At 38.4% G+C, this 27,965-nt stretch overlaps 1 protein-coding gene across 2 annotated transcripts in view; it reads left to right on the top strand.

Annotated features, from left to right (window-relative positions):
* hexb (hexosaminidase B (beta polypeptide)) overlaps positions 1-27,965 on the top strand; it is a 45,094-nt gene that overhangs the window by 14,971 nt on the left and 2,158 nt on the right. Inside the window, exons 6-11 of one of the 2 annotated variants that reach the window (XM_043707509.2) lie at positions 470-599; positions 3,591-3,771; positions 12,331-12,417; positions 15,359-15,431; positions 19,513-19,687; positions 26,319-26,409. In XM_043707509.2, coding sequence (XP_043563444.1) covers positions 470-599; positions 3,591-3,771; positions 12,331-12,417; positions 15,359-15,431; positions 19,513-19,687; positions 26,319-26,409 — 737 coding nt within the window. Of the gene's footprint in view, positions 1-469; positions 600-3,590; positions 3,772-12,330; positions 12,418-15,358; positions 15,432-19,512; positions 19,688-20,306; positions 20,479-26,318; positions 26,410-27,965 lie in introns of both variants that reach the window. The other variant, XM_043707515.2, reaches the window with a different exon arrangement.

A 27,965-nucleotide genomic window follows, 5' to 3' on the forward strand; every position in this document is an offset into this window, starting at 1 on the left:
CTTTTTGTGGATTTAGATCCACGTACCCAAATATTTACCATAACCCTTAATTCCTTTACTGTTCAAAAGTCTATCTTTGCTTTAAACATTCAATGAGGCAGCCTCAACTGCTTCACTGGATAGGGAATTCCACAGATTCACAACCCTTTTGGGTAAAGCTCATCTTCGACTTTAATCCTAGATCTGACACCCCTCATTTTGAGGCTATGCCCCCTAATTCTAGTTTCATCTGCCAGTGGAAACATAATTTTATGTTTCTACAAGATTCTCCCCAACGCATTCTGTTAAATTTCAATGAATATAGTCCCAGTCTATCAATTTTTTTTCTCACTTTTTTACCTTTCTTTAAAAGTCTGAATGAAAAATATCAAAACTCTCTTTTTAGTTGGTATTCTTGTTCAGCTGCAATTTTTTTCTGATGTTTAGTACTGACCCACTGTTCTTGGCCCCCTCCCTTTATATTTTGTAGGGTGCGTACCATCCAGTCACACACATTTATACATTGGCAGATGTGAAAATGGTTATCGAGTATGCTCGTGAGAGAGGGATTCGGGTCATCCCAGAGTTTGACACCCCTGGGCACACACAGTCTTGGAGAGGTGAGTGATTAATACCTAACTAAACAATTTTGCCTCTTTTTGTAATTTTATTAGTTGACAAAGGCCTTTTTCTAAACAATACAGTTCAGGATGTTAGTAAACGTATTAGTCAGTTGTAGTTCATCCTGATTTTTGGAACTTTAGACAACACAGCCTGTTTGTACTGAGATGTATTTGTAATCCGTTTTCAGAATCTGGAGATTTTCTTAACTTTATTTGCAGAAACTTGAACTTTCCTTCATCTAAAACAAAACTGGAATTGGTTTATCAGAATATTTTGGATATTTTTAGTGAAAGGAAAATTAATTTTAGACAGGTATATTTATGTTAAATAAAAACTATCCAAAGGTCAACCACCCCTAGCCAGGAGAAGGGATGCAGCTGAGCTTAGCAATCTACGTCCTTCAGTGCTCGGGGTCAGCGTTTTTTTTTTGAGAACTATTCTTGCATTGCATTCCAGTTCTAAAGCCAGGTACAGAGAGGGTGAAGAGACTTAGTTGTCTGAGAATTAGTATTAGAATACGAATATATGGTAATTCATTGCTCTCTTGGGAGTGATAATGGGCGAAGAAGAAAAGGTGCACATAAGGTTCCAGATTAGAACACTTCAATTTCCAAAATTTTGGTCCCACAGTTTTGGAAAAAAAGTCACTACAAAAGTGTCCTCAGTATTTCTTTTTTAAATGTTTATCAGCATATTAACTTTCAAAAAAATGTAAAAACTGTAGGTTAAAGCCTACATAATGGATCGTGAAGTGACACAGTAAAATATTGCCCTTTCACTTCACCATCCACCCCCCCAGATGTTTAATCCCATGTGCCATAATCAACTTTCGCTTCATACTTTTGTCTGAACAATGTTACAGAAAAGGAGGAAAGGGGCTACTTTTGTAGTTATAACATTTGAGGCAAAGTGGCAGTGCCATCCTTTACATGTAGCCATGCTGGCCTAACCTAAATCTTTTAGGAGAAAGTGAGGACTGCAGATGCTGGAGATCAGAGCTGAAAAATGTTGCTGGAAAAGCGCAGCAGGTCAGGCAGCATCCAAGGAGCAGGAGAATCGATGTTTCGGGCATAAGCCCTTTTTCAGGAAACTTTGTTTGATACTCTTAGAACAGTGTTTAAAGAATCAGGAGTAGGGTAATTCAGCCTCTTGAGCCTGTTTTTCCATTTAATAAGACCAAGTCTGATCTGCCATCTAAATCTATATACTGAACAGCCTTGAATATCTGAACGAGACAGGCGGGGAGTATTTTGTTTGGATAACTGATCTGAGCATAAACAAAGGAAGCCATACTGAACATAATTATGTAAAAATGCATGTTTACAGAGTTTTTATTTTATTCAATTGATTAAAATGTATACAAACACTGGATATTGCTTAAAAATTCATGATATTTTACAAATGAAATCACTTTTTGTGTAAATAAAATTAATTGAGGTGGAGGTTGGTTGTTATTTTTTTTGAAGAAAATATCTAGTTGCTGTTGCTTGAGGGGCTTGTGTTTCTTTGCTCCACTGCTTCATGTACACTTCAAATGAGGCATCTATTAAATGTATACTATTGGTGTCAGTTTTATCAATCTTGGATGAATATATCTTTAGATGCAACATTATGCCTCTCAGCAGGTAGAAAAGTCAAAATAATTATATCTAACATGAAGTAATTTTTAATACTACCTTAAAATTAGTTACGACTTAGCAAATACGAATATTTTTGGCAATTCTGCCTGATTGCAATCGTTGCACCAGTGTCGGTAATACCTCTTTTGATGTAACCTTTTTACAGGACCTTGAGATCTTCTTTGAATAATCCAAAATTCGGATAATTGATGTTTGGATAGCCGAGGTTCTGTATCTACCTATGGCTCATATCGTTTAACCCATTTTTTTGCTTAAATATGTATCTGAAGATTTAAAACTAACAACTGATCTAGCACCGGGTGCCCTTTGTGTGTAGAAGTGCTTCCTAACTTCCCTCCTGAATGGTCTAGCCCTACATTTTAGAATATACCCCTTAGTTCTAAAGCCTCCAGTCGGAGGCAGTAGTTTATCTTTGTCTACCGTCTTTTTCTGTTATAATTTTGAAGAATTTGATCAGATCAATCCTTAACCTTCTAAATTTTAAAGAAGACCACACTATATAATCTGTCCTCATAATTTACTTGGACTTCAGGGGTTAAGGTCATCGTATTTGTAAACCTACATTTCACTCCCTTCAAGGCTCCTTTTTAAAGTGAGATACCCAGATCTGCTCTCAGTCCTCCAAATGGGGCCAAACCAGTGTTTTATAAAATTGCAGCATAACGTCTGCATCCTTTTCATAAAGTCCTCTAGATATAAAGGTCATCATTCCAGTAACTTTCTTGATTATTTTCTGCATCTGTTTATGGCATTTTAAGATCTATACACCTGAACTCCCAAGTGTCTTTGGACATCTACCATATGTAATGTAACACCATCATAAAGGTAGATTGGGATACTTTGCTCCAAAATGGATAACCACTCCCTTGTAATGAACTCCATTTGCTGTTGTTTTGCCCATTTACTTGGTTTATCAATGTTCCTTTCTAATTTTGTGCTATTATCTCCGCACGCTCTCTCTCGCTCGCACTCTGCCTGACTTTGTGTCAACAGCACATTGGCAAAGAATTATCGTTTAATCCCATTCTCCAAGTAATTAATAATGCGAATAATTGAATAATAACATGGGTGCTTGTGGGACACTCATGGACATATCATGCCAGTTTGGTTACCTATTTATTATTCATACTTTGTCATCTGCCACTCGACCAATTTCCCAGCCATGTCAGTAATTTGTCCTCCGTTCCCTCAATTTAAAGGTCATGTTGGGAAACAGAACAAAAAAAAATCTGCTGTCTTTATATAAGTAGTTTTTTTCAAGTTGAGAAGAATATAGTTGCATAATTTTGAAATGAACAGTTGTGCTGACTTTGCAGTAATATAAACTTCCTCTTCCTTATTGTCTAGGCATAAAAAACCTGCTTACTCCATGTTATAATGGTGAGAAGTTTTCTGGAACATTTGGACCGATAAATCCTTCTTTAAATACAACCTATGAATTTTTGAATCAACTCTTTAAAGAGATCAGCTTGGTGTTTCCAGATGCTTATGTTCACTTGGGAGGTGATGAAGTCAATTTTGCATGTTGGTATGTCAACTTCTCTCTCTCTCTCTCTCTCTCTCTCTCTCCTATTGTTTCCCTGAAACTTATGCCTTTTTTTTGTAATCATTATCTCAATTATTAAATCCCGTTTAGTAATTAGGAAGGCCGAATCTGTTAATGAAAAATGCGAAAGTGCACAGCAGTTTTCTTTTCAATAGTGCTCCGGTCCAGATATTTGTGCCAAGTTCACAGTTAAAACAAAATCGAGTCACCATGAAATCAACTACAGCCTCTTCCACAACTATAGAATCAATATCTCGATGTTAACTTGGAGGAAGTTCTGAGTAAAGTGATGGCACGGAATACATTTTTGAATCTAGAATTTATCTGTTTGAATAGCTTAGTGGCAATACTACAAAAGGTGTTTCTGCCAAATTTCAAGGTATTGAAGAAACCAGCAAATTTTGTTGCAGCTGTATCTGTCCGCTAATCACAAAGGTAAAATCTTGCTATAACTCACTTCTGAAGCTGTATAAGAATTTGATTAGGCACATTTTTGGATTTTTGTGTAAATCTGATCACTACACTATCAGAAAGATGTGAAAGCTTTGTAGAGGGTGCAAAAGAGGTTTACCAGGATGTTGCCTGGATTGGAGTGTTGGACAATCTTGGATTTTTCTGAGAGTATGAGAGGTCGATGGACAAGCTGATAGAAGTATCTAAAATTGAGAGCCATGGATAGGGTGGATAGTTGGGAGTCTTTTCCGTAGGATGGAAATATCCGATGCGAGGGAGCATATCTTTAAGGTAAGAGGGGGGAAATGTTTGAGATGTGAGGAAAGTTGTTTTTTATACAGAGTGATAGGTGCCTAGAACTTCCTGTCGTGGGAGATGATAGAGATGGATGCAATAACAATGTTTAAGAAGCATTTAAACAGATTATGGATCATGTGCAGGCAGATTTGATTAGTTTAGAATGGCATCGTGGTTGGCTCAAATGTGGGGTGACAGGCCTTTTCAATGATCTATGTAAGCCCGTTCCCCACAGTAAGGACGTTATATGCAAATATGGCATATTTATTACCCCTGTAAACAGGATGCTATTTCAGCCCAGTACTACACACTGATTAGGTGGTGTGGGCTACTAGCAGGTACAAAATTAAAAAGCTGGAACTAAATGGTTGAGGAGTCCTCTCCGTCTAGTGGCAGGCATGAACTAGGGGTGAACAGTAAGTGGTATCAGCCACCTGAGTTTTTTTTTTGAAAACTTAATGAAAACCCAAAACTGACTTGAGGGATGGTGCAAGAGATGGGGATTCAAATTCCTTGGCATTGGAACCAGTTCTTGGGGAGGTGGGACCAGTGCCAACCAGACTGGTTCCAGTCCTGTCCATATGCAAACTATGTCCTGGGGAGTGTTTGCTGGTGCTGTTGGGGAGGTTTCAAACTAATATGGCAGGATGGTGGGAACCAACACAGGAACTGAGGGAAGTAAAAGTGGGGACAAAAACAAAAGACCGGAAAAGGGGGAAAAGTGGAAGGCAGAGTCACCAAAGACAAAAATCAAAAAAGGCCACAATATATTATTTTTCTAAATGGGTAATAAATGTCAAAAAGTCTGAAGACTTTATTACAAATGCTACCCATTGAGACAAAGTGGATGAATTAACTGTGCAGACAGTTATTAATGGATATGATGTAAATTGGGATTATGGAAATCTGGCTCCATGGTGACCAAGAATGGGAACTCAATATCCAGGGTTATTCAGTTTTCAGGAAAGATAGATGTAAAGGGAGTTGGGGTAGTATTGTTGGTTAAGAAGGAGATTAACACTGTAGTAAGGGAGGACATTAGCCTGGACAATGTGGAATCTGTATGGGTAGACTGCAAAACACCAAAATTGCGCACACATCACCAAACAGTAATTCTGATGTTGGGGATGGCATCAAACAGGAAGTGAGATGGATGCAGAAAGGTACAGCAGTTATTATGAATGACTTCAATCTACACATTGATTGGACTAACCAAACTGGTAGCAGTGCGATGGAGGAGGATTTCCTGGAATGTATGACAGATGGTTTCCTCAACCAATATGTCAAGGAGCCAACTAGAGAGCAAGTCCTTTCCTTTCACCCTAACAGCAATATACTGTCTCTGTACTCTTGTTATCTCATTTTTAAAGGCTTCTCATTTTCCAGCCATCCCTTTACCTGCAAACATATGCCCCCAATCAGTTTTTGAAAGTTTTTGCCTAATACCGTCAAAACTAGTCTTCCTCCAATTTAGAACTCCAACTTTTAGATCCATTCTATCCCTTTCTATCCCTATTTTAAAACTAATAAAATTAGGGTCGCTGGTCCCAAAGCGCTCCCCCACTGACACCTTAATCACCTGACCTGCTTTATTTCCCAAGAGTAGGTCACATTTTGCCCCTTCTCTAATAGTACATCCACATACTGAATCAGAAACTTTGCTTGTACACACTTAACAAATTCCTCTCTATCTAAACCCTTAACAGTACAGCAGTCTCAGTCTGTTTGTAAAGTTAAAATCCCCCACCCATAGCCACTGTATTATTCTTACAGATAACTGAAAATGCCTTACAAATTTCCTCCTCAATGTCCCGCTATTAGGTGGTCTATAATACAATCCCAATAAGGTGATCATCCCTTTCTTATTTCTCAGCTCCGCCCAAATAACTTCCCTGGATGTATTCCAAGGAATATTCTCCCTAAGTACAGCAGTAAGCTATCCCTTATCAAAATCACCACTTCCTCTCCTCACTTGTCCCCCTTTCTAACCTTCTTGCAGCATTTGTGTTCAGCAACATTAAGCTGTCAGTCATAGATCAGAAAACATTACAGCGCAGTACAGGCCCTTCGGCCCTTGATGTTGCGCCGTCCTACGAAACCAATCTGAAGCCCATCTAACTTACAGTATTCCATGTTTGTCCATATGCCTATCCGATAACCATTTAAATGCCCATCTACTACTGCCGCAGGAATGCGTTCAATGCCCCTACTACTCTCTGAATAAAGAAACTACCTCTAACATCTGTCCTGTATCTATCACCCCTCAATATGAAGCCATGCCCTCTCCTGCTAGCCATTTCCATCTAAGGAAAAAGGCTGTCTACTGATCTAACCCTCTGATTATCTTGTCTCAATTCAGTCACCTCTCAACCTTCTCTCTAACGATTACAGCTCAAGTCCCTCAATCTTTCCTCGTAAGATTTTCCCTCCATACCAGGCAACATCCTAGTAAATCTGCTCTGAACCCTTTCCAAAGCTTCCACATCCTTCCTATAATGCAGCGACTGGACAATTACCTCATATTTTTCTGCATTAAACCCTGTTTGCCACCTCCCAACCCACTTCTGCAGCTTATCTATATCCTGTAACCTACAACATCCTTTGGCACTATCCACAACTGTACTGACCTTAATGTCGTCCGCAAATTTACTAATCCACCCTTCTATGCCCTCATCCAGATCATTTAGAATAGAATCATAGAATCTCTCCGGTAGGAAACTGGCCCTGTGGCCCAACAAATCCATACCAATTCCCCCCCCCCCCCCCCCCCCCCCCCCAAAAGAGTAACCACCCAGACTCATTCCCCTACCCTATTGCTCTACATTTACCTGTACTAATGCACATAATGTACACATCCCTGAATACTACGGGCAATTTAGCACGGCCAACTCACCTAACCTGCATATCTTTGGATTATGGGAGGAAACCGGATCACCTGGCGGAAACCCACACAGGGACAATGTGCAAACTCCACACAGTCACCCGTCTGGTGCTGTGAGGCAGCAATGCTAACCACTGAGCCACCGTGCCACCCATTTAAAAATTTTTGTTATTTTGACAAACAGCAGTGCACTCAAAACAGATCCCTGCGGTACACCACTAGTAACTGAACTCCAATATGAACATATCCGAACCACCACCGTGTCTTCTTTCAGCTTGCCAATTTCTGATCCAAACCGCTAAATCATTTCAATCCCATGCCTCCATATTTTATGCAGTAGCCTACTGTGAGGAACCTTCTCAAATGCCTTACTTAAATCCATATACACCACATCAATGGCGTTGCCCTCACCCACCTGTTTGGTCACCTTCTCAAAGAACTCAATAAGGTTTGTGAGGCACGATCTATCCTTCACAAAATCCTGCTGACTATCCCTAATCAACTTATTCCTATCGAGATAATTAGAAATCCTATCATCTCTTTTAACCTTTTCCAACACTTTACCCACAACTGGAGTAAGGCTCACTGATCTATAATTACCAGGGTTGTCTCTACTCCCCTTCTTGAACAAGGGAACAAAATTTGCTATCGTCCAGTCTTCTGGCACTATTCCTGTGGACAATGACGACATAAAGATCAAAGCCAAAAGCTTGGCGATCTCCTGCCTGGCTTGCCAGAGAATCCCAGGATAAATCCCATCTGGCCCAAGGGATTTATTTATTTTCACACTTTTCAGAATTTCACCTCCTCCTTGTGAACCTCAATCCCATCTAGTCTCGTAGCCTGTTTCTCAGTATTCTCAACATTGTCTTCTTCCAGTGAGAACACTGACAAAAAATATTCATTTAGTGCTTCCCCTGTCTCCTCTGACTCCACGCACAACTTCCCACTACTGCCCTTGATTCGTCCTAATCTTACTTTAGTCATTCTTTTATCCCTTATATACCTAAAGAAGGTCCTGCCCATTCCTGAGCCATGTTTCTGTAATTACCAGTCCCACGTTCCTAACCATGTACCGAGTTCATCTGCCTTCCCTGTTAGACCTCTTGCATTGAATTAAATGCAGTTTGATTTATCAGTCCTACCTTGTTCTCTGCTTTGTTCCTGCATGCCCTGACTGTTTGACTCATCCCTTTTCCTACTTGTACCAGTCTCAGATTGATTTTTGCTCACTACTTCCCTGGGTCCCAACCCTCCACCTTACTGGTTTAAATCATCTCAAGCAGCTCTAACAAATCTCCCTGCCAGTGAGATTAGTCCCCTTCCAATTCAGGCACAATCCATCTTTTTTGTACAGGTCACATCTACTCCAGAAGGGATTCCACTGATCCAGAAATGTGAACCCTTTTCCCCTGCACCAACTGTTCAGCCACGCATTCATCTGTTTTATCCTCCTATTCCTACCCTCACTAGCTCGTAGCACCAGGAGTAATCTAGATATTACTACCCTTGAGGACATCCTTTTTAAACTCCTGCCTAACTTTCTATACTCTCGCTTCAGAATCTCGTCCTTTTCCCTTCCAATGTCATTAGTTTCAATGTGTACCACGATCTTCTGCTGGTCCCTCTCTTTGAGAACATTCTGCATCCTCTGAGATTTTGTTGATCCTGCCACCAAGGAGGCAACACACCATTCTGATTTTGCTGGTGGCCCCATAAACATCTGTCTGTGACTCTGACTAGAGAGTCCCCAATCACAATCGATCGTTTGGAACCTGACGTATCCCCTCATTACATTAGAGCCAGTCTTGATACTAGACTGGTATTGTGTAATGAGAGAGAATTAATTAGCAACCTTGTGTTCAAGATTATTTTAGGGAAGGGTGACTGTAATATGGTGAGATAGAGTGACAGTTAAATCTGATTCTAGGGTCCTGAACTTAAAACTAAAGTTGATGGTATGAGGCATGCGTTGGCTAGGATAAGCTGGCCAAAGGTTCTTAAGGTGGATAGGCAATGGCAGAACACATGGATGAACTTCAACAATTGTACACCCCTGTCTGGCTTAAGAATAAAACGGAGAAGGTGGCTGACAGGGGAAACAAGGGATACAAGGGATAGTGTTAAAGGCAAAAAGGAGGAATATAAATTGGCCAGAAAAGCTGCAAACCTGACAACTGGGAGAAACTTAAAATTCAGCAGAGGAGCACAAAAGGTTTAATTCAGAAGGAGAAAATAGAATATGAAAGTATGCTTGTGGAAACCTAAACACTGACTGCAAAAGCTTCTATGGCTTCGTGAAGAGAAAAAGACTGCTGAAGATAAATGTAGGTCTCTTGCAGTTAGAATCCGGTGAATTCATAATGGACAAAAGAGATGGCAAACCAATTGAACGAAGACATTGGATCTGTCTTCACTACAGAGGACATAAATCTTTCAGAAATGCTAGGGGACCCAGGGTCAGTAGATCGTGTGCATCTGGACTTTCAAAAAGGCTTTCGACAAGGATTCATGTGAGATTAATAAGGAAAATTAAAGCATAGGTGTCAGAGGTAATTTATTCTATATGAATAGAGAACTGGTTGGCAGGCAGTGATGAGTGGGGTATCACAGGGTTCCCAGCTGTTCACCATAAACACCAACAATTTGGGCAAAGGAATTCAATGCAATATCTCCAAACTTGCAGATGACTTTAAGCTGTGTGATAGTGTGTGTTAAAGGAGGATGATTAGAAGATGTAGGCTGGCTGAGTGGGCAAATCCTCAGCAAATGCAATATAATGTGGATGAATTGGGGAAGAAAACAGGAAGGCAGATTATTATCTGAATGGTGGCAGTTTAGGAAAAGGTGAGGTGCAACAAGACCTGATGTCATGGTGGAACAGTTGCTGAAGGTTGGCATGGAGGTGCAGCAGATAATAAGGAAAACTAATGGCATGCTGGCCTTCATCAAGAAGATTTGAGTATACGTAGGAATGTCTTGCTGCTGTTATACAGGGCACTGGCGAGGCCATATTTTGAGTATTGTGTGCAGTTTAGGTCTTGTAGTCTGAGGAAGGACATTCTTGCTATTGAGAGAATCCAGCAGAGGTTCACCAGACTGATTCCTGGGATGGCAGGACTAACTTTATGATAGACTGGATCAACTGGGTTTGTACTCTCCCTGGAACTTAGTAGAATGAGGTGGGGGGGAAATCTCATTGAAGCATTTAAATCCTGACAGAACTGGACTGGCTAGATGCAGGAAGAATATTTCCGATTGTTGGAGAAGCCCAGAACTAGGGGTGACTACCTAAGAGTAAGGGGTAAGCTAATCAGGACTGAGCTGAGGAAGGATTTCTTCGCTGACGTATGAACCAGTGGAATGTTGTATCACAAAGCTGTTAGTGCCAGTTCTTTTGATTCTATTCAAGAAAGAAGTTTGACGTGGCCCTTGCGGCTAAAGAGATCAAGAAGTATGGAGAGAAAGCTGGAATGGGATACTGAAATTGCATGATCGTTTTGAATGGTAATGCGAACTCGAAGGGCTGAATGGCCTACTCCTGTACCTATTTTCTATATTTCTGTTTACTGCCTCTGAACATTGGAATGAAATCATATTGAGCTTTGCTGATTTCTTTTGCTTTCAGAAAAGGGGTTTGGATAAATTTGATACTATTGCTTAAGTACCTGTCTGTATAACATTGCTCCTTGTATGCATACAATGCTGAACATAATCAAGTAGATTTGTGCAAATCTCTACATTTTGTTTCATAGTGTATACAGGGCATTGGCAAGGCCACACATGGAATATTGTGTGCAGTTTTGGTCCCCTTATCTAAGAAAGGGTGCTCTTGGTAAAGGAGAAAGTAAGGACTGCAGATGCTGGAGATCAGAGCTGAAAATGTGTTGCTGGAAAAGCGCAGCAGGTCAAGCAGCATCCAAGGAGCAAGAGAATCGACGTTTTGGGCATGAGCCCTTCTTCAGGAAAGAAGGGCTTTTGGTAAAGAGGGAGTTTAGCAAAGCTTTCAGAAATTGACTTGTGGGATGACAGGACTGACATGAGAGATTGTGTGGATTGAAATTGTATTAGTTGAGTTTAGAGGATTGAGGGCAGACCTCAAACAGTATTAAACCAGTTAGATCCAAGAAGGATTTTCCTGATGATGGGAGATGTCCAGAACCAGGAATCACAGTTTAAGGATAAGGGGCAAAACGTTTAGGACTGAGACAGAGAGAAATTTCCTCACCCAGAGTGGTAAGCATGTGGAATTCACTACAACAAAGTGATTTGAGGTCAAAACACTCCTTGAAAGAAGGAGCTAAATATCCCTTGATCCCTTCAGCCACAAGAGGTGGGTTTAGGGTATTCAGTTGTTTGATCAGCTATGATCATTGTTAAATAGCAGATCAGCCTCAAGGGATCAAATGGCATACTCCTGCTCCTATGTTCTCAGTTCTTTAAGTACAGCAAACATTTCATTATCAAACACCTTTTTGGGACCAGGAGCATGTTAGTTGATCAAATATTCCAGATAATAAAAGGTACGCATAACCGCAGTAAACCCTCACCGAGTAAAGCTTTATGATGTCAACATCTGTCTCAAAATCAATGTAAATACATCAACAAACCTTCTAAAATAATTGTTAAAAATACCCAGTAAGTAATAGAAACTTAATGCTGAGATATACACATCACTGTTATGCAGTAAAAGTATAATACTTGGACATGGTGGTATTTCAGGTATTTAATTTTTGCCGGATTATCAAGAGTGCTGGTTGATCAGATGCTGGTTAAAACAAAATTTGCTATATACCAATATTACAGTATCAGGGTATAATTGATTCATATCAAGCATGTTAAATGCCTATGTTGACTGGAGCAAGGGTGTGCTGGTTTTTACCTCTAATTTTATTTATTTTCTTCTACAGGAAATCCAATCCTGCTATTACAGAGTTCATGCAAAAGCAAGGCTTTGGAAACGATTACAGAAAACTGGAATCTTTCTATATCCAAAAGTAAGGATTCTTTACCTTCGATATGTAATTTTGATATTACAGGCTGTATATTTGTGGTACTTGTTTTTGCCACTGTTGCTGTCTTGTGCTTTCCTTGTTGGATGTTCATTAGGAGCTTTGCTTTTTTTTTCAGTTTGGATCCCTCTCCTCTTCCTTTTAAACACCCTTTTTAGAAACCTCTCGTTGCATTAGAATGTGGACAGTCCAGGTTTTTTTTGTCTTGCTCTTCAATATTCACTGATCTTTCCTTCTGCACAGTTCTGAGAATCTCTTTGCTTTTGTGTTCTTGAACTGAGCACTTCGTCCTCCTTCAGAACATCCTAGTCCTGTTGAGGTCCACCTCTCCAGGTTCACATTCCAGCCTTGTGTAAAATGCTGCAAATTGCTCTTGATAATTCTGAAAACATGTAAAAAATAAAATCTTATTTAGTAGACATCAGAATGTGTATGCATTGTATTACATTTTAACAAGCTCTTGCTGCAGACAATGCAAAATATCTACTTTTTTGATTTAATCTTGCTAACTGAATTGTGATCAACTTATACTTGTTGTTCTTCTAGCTATTTGTCACATACCTCAGTTTGTAGGAAGAGCCTATCCAGACCAAGTCTTTTTGACCAAGGTGCTTTTCTTTTAAAGAAGGCAAATTCTGTTTTGATCTCGGTGTCGTCATTTTTTGATATTTCCCAAGTATTACTTCCCATATAAAATCCTTAAATTCATTCTACGTCTCACATTCTTTGAATTTTTTTTTTCTGCTTTGTTTGAATTGTAGGATTGTTCTTGATTTTCTCATCTGCAGAAATAGTTGACCTTATCTGTCCTTTCAGTTCCTTCCCTCCTTTACTTGAAAGATTTTAATTGGATCGTTGGATATTGGTGGAAATAACATTGGCTAACTAAAGCTTTTCAAACCGTTTTTGATGCTTTATTTTTAGGATATAGATCAAGGTGGATGAGTATGGAAGCAACATGTGATAGTTAGAAGAAATTTAGTAAGATATTAGCTTTCAACATTGGTTATGATGGTATAAATATGAAGATCAACATGAAAGGAATTTGAGGGTTTTTTGTTGTTGAGGACAGGCAATGCTATACTGAGATGGAGATTTTGAAAGTAAGTGGCTAAGTGGGTGGCAACAACATTTAAAAGGAAAGCACTGGTGTAATGTATATCTTGGTAGTTTACCATGTATTACAATGCTGTGACTAGCTAGGACGTAGGTCATCAATTCTAGGCAGTTACGATCAGTGAATCATTCTTGTCATGAAATACTAAAACTTCCAAATGTAACTTCACCAACACTCAGTTTTGCAGTAGTGCTCCAGCCTTTTATTCTATATGCCTTGATGGAAGTCTGGAAACCCAATTTTTTGGGTGATTTGAAATGGCAAGTCACTTTTTAAAATACTATTGCCAGTGGATCCTTTAAATATTGTTCACTATTTCCTTTTTAGATTTTAGATTATACTCCCATCTACCATCCTTGTATGCAAATATATTCAATTGCATCAGATATAATTCTGCCCACTGACTTCAGTTTATGTACGTTCTGATATTACATATAAAAGAAATATAGTTTTGAAGATCTGGAATCTAAAGTATTACTGCATTCAGTAACTTGAAAAGGAATTGATCCCAATTGTTACTGACATCAGTAATAAGTGTCTATATATATATATATATATATATATATAATTTGCTTGGCTTACCACCCTGAAATTTTCTTACACTTGCTATGAGAACACTTGTTCGCACCAATATGAAGGGGGCTTTCATGTTTACTTTTATGATTTAAAACAGTAGAAGTTTTAAGCATTTTTTGGTGGATCTCTGCTTTTATGTTGTAGGAAATTTATATCAATATGAGAATATTGAGCTATAATTTGCTGTAGAAGGGCATCTAACCCTCTCCTCTGTTCATTTGATCTGCCTGACTTTGCATGCTTGGGATTTTCCATTTTCCTATGCATGGAAAATAGCTAAGATGCAAGTATACTAATGAAGCTTGACTGAAACAAACACCTGTGACCGAAGTGAAATGGGCACATGGTGATGTATGTTCTTAACTGGTCACATTAACGGATTGAGAAGCAAGTATAGAATTGAGCGGGTACATTCAATGGTAAATCAAATTCAGGAAAAGATGGTGTGAAAGGGGCAAATGTAAAGTGTTGGAAATTTATGAACTAATACCTGGAGTACTTTGACTCCAAACTTGTAATAGGTAATTTCCAGTGTCAGATATTGACTGGCGTCAATAATATTTCCACATGACAATGTGTTCTTACTCTAAATTGAGCTTCTTTGGCAAGGTTCGTTTGTACCTACTGCAAATATACAGTAGCTTTGCACCATTCAGTGCATTTCAATGTTGCGGCAGAATTTTGTCAGATAAATGAGTTATGCAATGGAGACAACAATTTTTGGATGAGTTTAGATGTTCTGCTTGTTTTGCCTGAAATGGCTGTACAATTTATTATGCAAGTACCATTTCATCAGTATTTAGTTTGTATTAATGTAATTTAAAACAAACCAACTTGAAGCCCAAGTTTTTAACTCTCATTTCCCAGAAGTCATCAGGAATCTGACTAGTTGTACAGGTCGTTCAACTGTAGCATGTGTTTCATCAATGTGAATTCGCTGTAAGATGATTGACGAATTAAGGATGCTGTTTCCAAAGCATGAACTTTTAAAACATGTATTGGCTGTAACTTGATTCCATTGCCAACATTTTAAGCTCTGTTTCTAAAGTACGATTTTTCTATAACACAGGATTGCACAAGAACAAAACCATAACATTATAGAAGAATTGACTGCAATCCAATAGGCAAAGTTATGCAAATGTTTCCTTAAATAAATGTTGTAAATAAACATAAGCACCTATTGATTTTAGCTTTTGCAAATCAAATACTGAATTTGTGTACATTTACTTGCAGTGTTCTGGATATTGTAACAAGCCATATGAAAGGCTACATGGTCTGGCAGGAAGTCTTTGATAATGGAGTGAAGGTAAGTGTGTGGAGTCAGTTTGGTATGCATTTATTTGAAAACCAGAAGCAAAACAGAATACTACTGATGTTTCCAGTAGTTAAAGCATTGGCTCAATGGCAAAGCTATACTAGTCTGAATAATTGAACTTAAAAGTGCAACTGTAGTACGAATATCAAATTTACAACCTGTTTCATAGTAATTCCAGAAATTGAAATAATTGAGCTTGGCGCTTTGACTATTTCATGTTCCGTGTTTTTGTCTTTTCAGCTTCTCTCTTCTGCTTGGTATTGCATGGCCTTATTTTAGCTTTTTTGCTTTTTTCTTAAGGATTCATGGTATTAATTTCTCAAACAGTTAAGCAACTTATTTTAACTAAATATTTGTAATTCTAAATACAGTGTGAGTTCTTAAGATATTGTATGTATTGTTTTAAGGTTTTCTGAACAAACTTTTGCCTTAGAGGTAACATGTTCCTTATATAAGTCCCTACCATGCATGAGGTCTATAATATGCAGATAGTGAGTATGTACATTGTGAAATTCCAGACATAGTGTATTAATTACCCATTAATTTGCATCAGCTAGACAAAAAGAACAAACCATCACTGAATTTTTTTTGGAAGTGCAGTTAAAGTCCAAGTTATAGTTATACAGCAGAAGAAAAGGTCCTTCCACATATCAAATCTGTGTTGTCTTTAAAAAAAGTTCCTTTTACTTTTAAAGCTATTGGTGAATCTGTTTTGACTGCATCAAAAAATAGATTTCCCTCCCCTGTCCATCTCAATCTATTTAGTCCATGACCCCCCCCAGTGACCAACTCACCAATGAAAGGGAATATTTCTCCCTCGTTCCCTTGATCAAAATCACCTCTTCACCTTTATGACTGCCTTGGCTCGCAGTCAGCCCCTTCACTTTTGACCCCATACCAGGAAAGGTCTTGGCCTCATCAGTGCTAATCAATGAAATCCATAGGCTTCACCACATTTAACCATTATCTTTATAGCACTTTTAAATTTTTTATGGATTTAAGAAACATATAAAGTCAAAAGAGAAAAAGTATAACATAGCAAAGATAAGTGGGAAAGCGGAGGACTGGGAAGCTTTTAAAGAACAACAGAGGATTACTAAGAAGGAAATACGCAGAGGAAAAAATGAGGTACGAAGGTAAACTGGCCAAAAATATAGAGGATAGTAAAAGCTTTTATAGGTATGTGAAAGGGAAAAAAATGGTTAAGACTAAAATTGGGCCCTTGAAGACAGAAACAGGGGAATATATTACGGGGAACAAAGAAATGGCAGAAGAGTTGAATTGGTACTTCAGATCAGTGTTCACTGGGGAAGACGCAAGCAATCTCCCAGAGGTAACAGTGGCTGAAGGACCTAAACTGAAGGGAATTTATATTTGCCAGGAATTGGTGTTGGAGAGACTGTTAGGTCTGAAGGTTGATAAGTCCCCGGGGCCTGATGGTCTACATCCCAGGGTACTGAAGGAGGTGGCTCTAGAAATCGTGGATGCGTTGGTGATTATTTTCCAGAGTTCGATAGGTTCAGGATTAGTTCCTGTGGATTGGAGGGTGGCTAATGTTGTACCACTTTAAGAAAGGAGCGAGAGAGAAAGAGTTGGATAGAGCTCTCGAGGATAGTGGAATCAAAGGTTATGGAGATAAGGCAGGAACAGGATACTGATTGAGGATGATCAGCCATGATCATAATGAATGGTGGTGCAGGCTCGAAGTTTTAACTGAGAAATTAGTGAAAATGTAGTACTGGAGGAAAGAAATGAAACTGAAAGTTGATTGTTGGATTTGTCTCCTAGAGTTTTGAAAGATGTAGCTATATAGACAGTGACAATAATGGTGATCATCATGTTTCAAAATTCTATTGATGCTAGAAATGGCTCCTGCAGATTGGAAATTAACAAATGTAACCCTACTATTCAACAAAGGAAGGAGAGTGAGAAACATAGACCAGTTAGCTTGGCATTAGTAAGATAAATTCTGGAATCGACTTTAAATGTTATAGCTGGGCAGTTAGAAAAGTATGGTAGGATTGGGTTGAGTCAGCATGGATTTATGAAATGGAAATCATGTTTGCCAAATCTGTAGGAGTTTCTCAGCAAGTAAAGTGAATGTGCTATATTTGAATTTTCATAAAGCGCCCAATGAAGTTCTGTATGAGAATTTGGTAAACAAAATGTGATTAGTAAAATATGGGATAGGGGTTGTACATGCATTGGTTTGGATTAAGGATCCATTAACTGATTAAAACAAGGAATAAAGAGGATCATTCTCAGGTTGGCAGTAACTAGTGTGATACTAAAAGAAACAATGCTTGGGCCCCAGTTGTTCCATGTTTGAAAGTGGAGACCATTCAGAATATTTGAAGTTTGCTGACCAGACAACTAGGTGAGTGAGAATGAATTGAGTAGGATGCAAAGAGACTTCAAGGGGAATTTGGAGAGGTGAGGAGAGTGAACAGGAATGTGTGTACAACATGTCAATTGGCACATCAAAACTCACCAATGGACTCTGGTGTCCTTGTCCATTGCTCGCTAGAAGATGTGGGTACAGTGAGCAGTTAACAAGGCAAATAGCATGTTGGTATTTTATTGCAAGAGGATTTGCACACTGGAATAAAGAAATCTTGCTGCCAATTGTATAAAGCCTTGGTGAAACTGAACCTAGGATATAGTGTGTGAAGTTATTTTGGGTCTGCTTATACTGTATAATGAAGGATAAACTTGCTGTAGAGGGAGGACAACCTATCACACTCTGAACCTATAAGGAAGCTTAGCCTATATTCTTTAAAGTTTAGAATAATAAGTGATCACCTGAAGCATAAAGAATTCTTCCAATGTTTGAAAGGAAAATTGTTACAAAATTAGACTTCTGGGTACTTCTTTTGGATTTCTTGAAATTGACTAACATACAAATTAAGTATATGGTCCTTTGATCATGGATCTGATTATTCCCATCCACACCCAATAAATGGTCAATTCCTAGCTCATCAAGAATTTATCTGGTTCTGCTTTTTAAAAATGTTAATATTTTGCCTCTACTGTCTTTCGAGGAAAAGACCCCCTGAGGAAAATGTATCTATCTTTCTCTGCCTCTTTCCCTCTTCAGCCCCACTCTGCTGGCTCCATCTTGTTAGTTCAAAAAATGTTGAAAATATCCATTTGTGAAGCATCACCTGAAAGTGGCTCTATGCAGAAAAGGTTTGAGAAGCGATGACACTTCAGTTGTGAGTTGAAGAAACTAGGATTGTCCTCCCTTGATCATGAAGAATCTAATATAAGCAGCGAGACAGAAATTCCTCGATTAGAGGATTAAAAAGTCAGAGGCACAGATTGGTTCATTTTCCAGGCACCTTCAAAGCTGATAAGGGAAATTATTTTTAAACAGCAATTGGTTCTGAAATAAAGGTCGACTGAATTGTGGCTATCAAAATCGAATAAATATCTGCCAGTGTAAATGTTTGCATCTTTTGTGAGGAAAGTAAAGGTGCTAGCTGAATTGCTCTTGGAGATGTCTCCCTCTTGTCTGTAACCATACTGTCATTCTATGTAGTGCCATTATTAATTTGGCTGTTATTATTTTAAAAGCCTCTTCCACAATCCTGCAAGTGATGCTAATGCAGTTTAGTTTCTGTCCTGTTTGGAGTGAAATTTACTTTTGAAGCTAACCTAAAAGTAGTGAGTAGTCCAGTCAACTGCTATGTATAGTGCAATTTTTACATCAGAATATCCAATTTGTTTTACACTTAATATGCAGTGATTTCCTGCATATGCAATAAAACAGTAAACAGGAGTTTACTTTTCCTTCTACTTTTAGAACATAGAATTATACAGCGCAGAACAAGCCTTTCAGCCCTCTATGTTGCGCTGACCTGTGAACTATTTTGCTGCTTTTACTCTGGCTGCCTTACTACTCCAGTCAATCAATAGATTTTGTGACAAATTTAATATTGACGGCATTAACTTTCACTTGATTTGTCCTTAATACACAGATTGTCTTCAGTGGTAAACCTTTTATTTAGATGATCGTACTTGAATGCTAAGTATAGTTGGCCGTAAATTTTAAATGTACTTACTTTTGCAGATTAAGCCAGACACTATAGTTGAAGTGTGGATGGAGAGAAATGCGAAAGCAGAGTTATCTAAAGTAACACTAGCTGGGTTTACAACCATTCTTGCAGCACCCTGGTACTTAGATTATATTTCCTATGGACAGGACTGGCAAAAGTACCATCAAGTTGAGCCTCTCCATTTCAACGGTTGGTTACTTTTCATTTATTAGAATTAGGAATGATAATGCCATAGTATATTTTGTCCCTCCCTAGTTACACATTTCTGAATCCAAAATTCCTAATTTTAATTTTTAAATATACACTCAGTGAAAAATAAGATGACTTGATAAATTTAACTTGCTTCATTATTCTGTTAATACCATGTTCCTTGCATTTGTGTTGCACCTTTCTTGATGATCACCTGCAGATTAAGGTTTTTTTGACCTGGGCTGAAGCTGTAAAAGTTAAATGATCATAAATCTGTGGTACTTTATATACTAGTGTATGTTTCAGAACACTAAATCTTTGCATATTTCCTTCAGCTGCCCTGCTTTTATAGGGGAACATTGCTATTGCCTGGTTGAGCTACTTTTGAGCTATTTCATGACGTAATGTAGCTAGATGTGTTTTATTGGACTCCATATTACCTGCTGTTTGCATGTCTGACTTAATTTTGCTTTTAGAACTGAAGTGGGAGTAGTGTATTTAAAAGTACTTTAGATGTTTTAGTCTACAGCTTTGTTTCTAAGATCTTTGTATAACGATATTTTGTTAGACTGAAATTATCATGTTGGGTTTCTTGTCTCTGCACTTTTTTGGTTTGTAGTTGAAGCCGGATACCATTATCCATGTGTGGAAAGGTGGCTACCAGCAGCAAATGGCAGCTGTAACACTTGCTAAGTTTCATGCTCTTCTGTCCTCTCCATGGTACCTGAATGTCATTTCATATGGCCAAGACTGGCGGAAGATATATGCAGTGGAACCATACAACTTCAATGGTGTGTTGTTAAATCTGTCCACATAGGAACATTTTATCTGTACTCTTCCTACATTGAACCATTTTAGCACCTGTTATTGAGCTTCAAACTACGCAAGTGTTTTTAAAAGATGATCAGGACACAGAATGTATTATTGAAAATAATGATTTAAGATTGTTACTCTTAAAGGCCAGTGGTGACTAAATTGGGCTAAAAATTAGCAGAGGAGTAAAACTGCTCCACTTTTGAGATGTTTCCAGCTATTTTATCTAAGTTGTTCATTTGTTGGGAAATGAAACTACAGCGAGGGACACAAACAGTTCATTTTTTAGTGTTGTGAAGTTGGTGTATAAAATTGTAAAAGGGGGGGAAAGTGTGTGTGGCCCCTTTTTTTTTAAAAAAAGATTTTTTCTATGCTTAGCTATCTGGGGGGAAAATACTATATAAAGAGCACCCAAATTGAAACATTTTATCGAGCAGCCAAGCAGCATTTTTACCAAGATAACCAGTCTTCTCGAATTTAGTCAATTAATTTAAACCAAGCCTTTAGATACTAAAAACCTATCCAATTTAAACCTGATGGTGTTGACAACCCGTGAACTAATCCAATTGTAAAAAAATTAATAAGTCATCAAAGATAGAAAGGTGAAGGCATTTTGGCAAATATGGGAGATCCAACTGAAGAGATAACAACTTCCAACTCTCAAGTTCCATCTATCCATAGTAAAAGTTACCACAACATGGTTAGCTATTATTCCAGACAGCAGAATTCCAAGAGAACAGTCCTGTTACCAAAATTTGATGGAGGCATGTTTCAGAAAGATGATCAGTGGAGAGGGTGAGGAGAATTTTGGAAGACACATTCTATGAACTTTGAGAGACTAAGTTTTAATTGATTGTTTTCTTGGATTTGTGTAAGTGGGACCTGTTATTGAAACTGTAGAATATGGTTCAATTAGGAATAGTTAGGGGGAAATTGTTTGGTTTGTTAGTAATTCTGTTAATTTGTTCACCGCGGGAGTTAGATAAATAAATTGTTACTGGTTAATTAGAGAGGGAAAGGATTCCGTTTCATTTAACCACTCCTTTTATAATCGATTTGGGATAAGAGGTCAATTATACCACTTTTCTCACCTCAAGTTGTAAGTTTGCTCGCTGAGCTGGAATATTTGTTCTCAGACGCTTTGTCACCATGCTAGGTAACACCAGTGAGCCTCTGTTGAAGCGCCGGTGTTCTGTCTCCGTTTCTGTTTGTGTCTGTCTTGGTCTGTTGTGGTGGGTGATATTACTTCTGGTTCTTTTTCTGAGAGATTGGTAAATAGGTCCAAATCGATATGTTTGTGGAGTTCCAGTTTGAATGCCAAGCCTCTAGGAATTCCTGTGCATGTCTTCGTTTAGCCTGTCCCATGATGGATGTATTGTCCCAGTCGAACTGGCGTACGTCATTGTCTGTATGTAAGGATACCATTGATAGTTGGCCAGGTCTTGTGGTGGCTAGTTGGTGCTCATGTATCCTGGTGGTTAGTTTCCTGCCAGTCTATCCAATGTAATGTTTGCTGCAGTCTTTTCAGGGTATTTTGTATATGACATTTGTTTTGCTGGTCGTTGGTATAGGCTCCTTTAGATTCATGTGTTGGTATGTTTGTAGGCTACCATGATGCCTAGAGGCCAGAATGGTCTGGAGTAAACATTACATCAGACAGATGGCTAGGAATCTAGCCACCAGGATACACAAGCACCAACTAGCCACTAAAAGACACGACAAAACTTGAAAGGGTTCAGAAAAGATGTTGCCAGGGTTGGAGTATTTGAGCTATAGGGAGAAGTTGAATAGACTGGGTTTGTTTTCCCTGGCTGAGGGGTGACCTTGTGGAGGTTTATAAAATAATGAGAGGCATGGATAGAATAAATAGACAAAGTCTTTTCCCTGGGGAGGGGAGAGTCCAGAACTAGAGGGCTATAGGTTTAAGGTGAGAGGGGAAAGATATAAAAGAGACCTAAGAGCAACATTTTCACGCAGAGCGTGGTATGTGGATGGACTGAGCTACCAGAGGAAGTGGTGGAGGCTAGTACAATTGCAACATTTGAAAAGCATTTGGATGGGTATATGAATAGGAAGGGTTTAGATTAGATTACCTACAGTGTGGAAACAGGCACTTTGGCCCAACCAGTCCACACCGACCCTCCAAAGAGTAATCCACCCAGAATCCCTTCCTTCTGACTAACGCACTTAACACTATGGGCAGTTTTAGCATGGCCAATTCACCTGACTTGCACATCTTTGGACTGTGGAAGGAAACCGGAGCACCCGGAGGAAACCCATGCAGATATTAGGAGAATGTGCAAACTCCACACCGACAGTCGCCTGAGGCTGGAATCTAAACTGAGCTACCGTGCCACCCCTTTAGAGGGATATGAGCTGGGTGCTGGCAGATGGGACTTGATTGGGTTGGGATATCTGGTCAGCTTGGTCAAATTGGACTGAAGGGTCTATTTCCATGTTGTACATCGCAATGACAACCAACTATCACTAGTATCCTTACACACAGATGATTAGAGACACCGGTTCGACTGGGACAATACATCCATCTTGGGACAGATTTAAATGAAGGCACACGTGGGAATTCAGAGGCCTGGCATTTGCACTGGGACTCCATTGACAAACATATCAATTTTGACCCCATTTACCAGCCTCTCAGAAAAAGAACTGGAAATTATATCACCCATCACAACAGACCAAGACACACACACAATGCGGGACAGAACACCAACACTTCAACGAAGACTCACTGATGTTACCTAGCATGGTGCAGAAACTGCTAAGAACAAATCTTCCAGCTCGGCGAGCAAGCTTACAACCTGAGCTACAAATCTTCACAAAAATCTCAAATTTTCTCCCTTTTATTAGATTACAAGACAAGGTTATTTTCTCTGTGTGTTTGGGTTTTAATTATCAAAGGGGTGTCAACCTCCTCTTAACACTAGCCATACACTTCAAATAAACCATGCAACTCATTTCTTAGCTTGCTCTTTGGAGAAACTTTAAGTAGCCTGATTCCTTGTAATTCTGCATTGCCCTCCCCTGCTTTCCTTTTCTATATCATTTCCTTCTTTACAGATCATCTATCTTGCACAAATCCTTTCTCCTTTGGTCATTGCGTTTTAAGTATTAGAAGTTTGCTTTTCTAGTTACTGACCACCTGTTTCCCAATGAATTATATTCCATTTTGAACAGGTAGTAACTCTCCTTTTTTAATGTTCTGTGCTAGCAGGCAAATGAATAACTTCATACTCTGTACCTCCTGCTCTAGAGGCTTTCTTACTTTTGGAAAGTTATCTAAATGCTATATTTCACCTGTCCCAATTATAGTATACCAGCTCTTCCATTTTTAACTTTTCTAATTGACGTGTGGCAGTCCGTATTCTGCCTGGCATCCCTTTAAGTTAATGCATTATGTTTTTCTAAATCACTCACTCTAATCCTTTTAGTGTGGTTTGTAAAATCATATGCCTGTACTTGCTGTTTAGGACACTGTCATAATTTGGTTAATTTTATTTCGTTGTATACTATTTGGGCAAATGAAATGAGATGCATAACTTTTAATATGCACAGACAGAATGTTGCTTTTATCTAAAGTATATCACGATATACAAAATCGAAACAACATGCCGTCTTGTCCCAACTGATCTCTTTTTTTACATTCTCATTCCATCTACCTGATCTCAAACTTTCAGCACCTCTCTTCCCCTCACTCTCACTCCAACCCTTCCCACATGTTCATCTAGTTTAATGTTTCAATTTGGTAAGTGTAAGCAGCAAGAAATTACAACCACATTCTCAGAGATTCCTAAAAAGACTGCAATACTTTGTATATTTATCCACATCTAGTGGGAAGATATCAATCCGTGATCATAGTGAGCAATCAGTTTTCATGAATCATAGAATACCACCTCCTATAAGTATTGTACTGTTTCAATCTCTTTTATATCTTTTCCCCTGTCACCCCAAACCTATGCCCTCTAGTTCTGGACTCCCCACCCCAGGGAAGAAACTTTTGTCTATTTATCCTATCCATGCCCCTCATGATTTTATAAACCTCTATAAGGTCACCCCTTAGCCTCCAACACTCCAGGGAAAGCAGCCCTAGCCTATTCAACCTCTCTCTATAGCTCAAATTCTCCAACCCTGGCAACATCCTTTGTAACTCTTTTGTGAACCCTTTCAAGTTTCACAATTCCCTTCCGATAGGAAGAAGACCAGAATTGCACACAATATTCCAAAAGTGGCCTAACCAATGTCCTGTACAGCTACAACATGACCTCCCAAATTCCTGTACTCGATACTCTGACCAATAAAGGAAAGCGTACCAAACACCGTCTTCACTATCCTAACTACCTGTGACTCCACTTTCAAGGAACTATGAACATGCAATCCAAGGTCTTTTTTGTTCAGCAACATTCCCTAGGACCTTACCATTAAGTGTTTTGTTTGAAACAATAGAGTATGCAGGAGGATCTATTTGGATCTTTGAATTTGAGTCAGTAACATAGAAGCAGCATTTTAAGTGCTTGACTTCTGGATTGTACAATTTTTTTTTTCTGTTTGGAGGATTTACCATTTTTCCAATAAGTGCATGCTGCTAACAATTTTTGTAAATCTGTTTTCACATTCCTCAAGCTTTCACCTTTTACTACCACCTAACAAGTAATTTGCATTTGCCATTTGAGCTCTTGACAATGTAACCTTTGCCAAATTCAATGCAGCCAAGCTTTTTTTTTGAAATGCCAAAGAGCACGTGGAGAAGCTCGACGTTCAGTAATGTGTACTTTTGAAGCATTCAAACAACTGATTGATTACGTATTCCCTTGTTGGAAGGCATAAGTGTCTGGACTTGGTAGAAAACACTTGAATCTCATCTGCTATTGCCACTATCTCTTGTAGCAACCATGCAAAAAGTAAATGTGCAATAGAATTAAGGGGCAAACAAAATCATTGCACATGTAAAATGAACAAACTGCAGCAGTCCAAACCTCTACTTCATAGATCTAATATATACCAGTCAATGATTTGGAGAGTTTAATGAACTCTACCTGACCATGCATGATCTGTTTGATATAAAATGGGGCTGATATTTCTGTAAATTAAGGAAGTCTGCACTTTGCAACATCATGTAACATTTGAATACTGAAATATTCCTTGTACAATACATTTAATTCTTTTGATTGACAAAGGCAAAATCATTTGTTCTATTTGCTTGATCATCACAATTGGCACCTGTGCCATAATTTGTCTTTTTAAATAAAACCAGTAATGAACATTTTTAAAAAAAACTTTGGTTTAATTTCTCATACTACTGCATTCTCTTACCATTTAAATCAATAGATTTGTGGTAAGTTTAATTTTGATTGGATCAATGAATTTCATCACGTATTTTCTTTCGTGGTATGTTGCATTTTCACAATTCTATAAATATAGTACTTTTTCAAACATAAATATTGTCTTCAAAAGCACTATATTTTGAGACAGTTGAAAATGTTGCATACAGTTGTTTTAGGCAACATCGTTGGAAAAAATAGTTAACCCAACTGTGATTTTTTTTCTCACTGAGTAAATGTTGCATGAATTTTTCCAACTTTTTTTGCTGCAAATATCACAAATGTAAAATATTTAGTTTTGGAATCCATTTAGTATTCTAAAGATGTTACATAATGTGAATTGTTTATCAATATACTTTATGGTAATTATTCTGCCAACTCATTCTAAAGGTCTACTTATTTGCTTGATAATTGGACTAGACTTTTTCTTTCTTGGTGATTTGTTGTCTCACTAGTAACCTTCCCTCGTTTTAAAAAATTTACAGGAACTGCAGCACAGAAGAAGTTGGTGATTGGTGGAGAAGCTTGTCTCTGGGGTGAATATGTGGATGCAACCAATCTTGCCTCACGATTATGGTATCAAAATTTCCCGCTGCTATTAGATATCTTTTTCTCAACCCAGAAATTAAGTCAAATTTTTTTGTAGTTTTCAAAACCTTTCATGCAATACATTTTAATTTAGCAATGTATGTAGTTATGGTTTTGTTATACTGTGTTCAGATTTTTGTTTGGTTTTTCTCCATCGTAATTGGGGATGGACAACAAAATGCCTGTAGAATGAGGTATTTGGCACTTTTACGAGTTCACATCTTGCCAGGTGGAACCTATAAACTATTGATTAACTTACACTTATGGTGAAAATAGGTTTCATTATTGGGGCGATTTAGGAGTTGCATATTATTGCTGGTTGTGAAATTCTTGGCATTCAAAATAGCTCAACAGATCTTGTATGATTCTGAAGGGAAATCGGTTCTGGCAAATAATGTCTGTGTATTATTTTGAGAAAATTGGTTGTTTCTGAGGGCTTAGCCTGACTGCGTGCAAGTTTTGCCACATCCTCCTTGACTGAGGGGACTTAATGTTTTGAGATGTGGTGTATTCAGTATGCAGGCTTTGTACTTGGCATTTAAAACCCCATATTCCTCTTGATATTTCTGTTCCCATGCTTCCTTTCCATTTCTCCTCATCTCTTTTTCTCTCACCACCCCAACAAGTGCTCCCAAAGCCTGCAGTACATAAATGTTTTACAAGTATTTTGTAGATTAAAGATTTTTAAAGAGCTTTTTTTTTACTTGATGTTTCGTGAACAGAGTACTGAGCTTTGAATAAGTGAACAAATCCTCCAGAGTAAAATAGAATTTTATTAGCTACTGAAAGCTTAAGATTTCCCACTTCTATTCATTTCTTGAAAGTTTTTTGTTTGTCTAATTTGTGATTATCAGATGTGGGCTCTTAAATATACTTATTTTATTCCCTATGCTTGTTCCAAAGGACGACTTAAAAACAAATATGAATCCTCCATTCTGGGCTACTAATTGATTATATGTCGTATGTGATTAAATTAAAAAGGGCAAGGATAGGAAAGGCATGAGACATATATAATGACGAGCAGAGTATGATGGAGCATATGAACTTAGGAGTGCAGAAAGAATGATAAGTCGCAGTTCCCTCCCTCAGAGCATTGTGGGTCAACCTATAGAATGTGGACTGCAGTGGTTCAGAAAGCAACTCCGTACCATCTCTCAAGGGCAACCAGTAATGAGCAATAAATGCTGGCCAGCCAGTGACACCCACATCCCACAAACTAATTTAAAAAAAAACTAAAGGCTCTTTATCTGAATTGGTGCAATATTTACAACGCAAATATGGACAAGTATAATCTGATGGCCAGCCAAGATGTATACCTCAGTACAACAGGATCTTGATCAGATGGGCCAAAAGGTGGCAGATGGAGTTTAATTTCGATAAATGTGAGGCACTGCATTTTGGAAATGCAAATGAGGACTGGTAATGGTAAGATCCTCTGGAATGTGGCTGAACAAAGACCTTGGGATGCAAATTCATAGTTCCTTGAAAGTGGAGTCACAGGTAGATTGGATAGTGAAGATGATGTTTGGTATGCTTACCTTTAT

This window comes from Chiloscyllium plagiosum, unplaced genomic scaffold (assembly GCF_037043375.1).
Source record: "Chiloscyllium plagiosum isolate Xiang-an unplaced genomic scaffold, Cpla_swu_hap1 HiC_scaffold_2, whole genome shotgun sequence".
Taxonomy (NCBI): Eukaryota; Metazoa; Chordata; class Chondrichthyes; order Orectolobiformes; family Hemiscylliidae; genus Chiloscyllium; species Chiloscyllium plagiosum.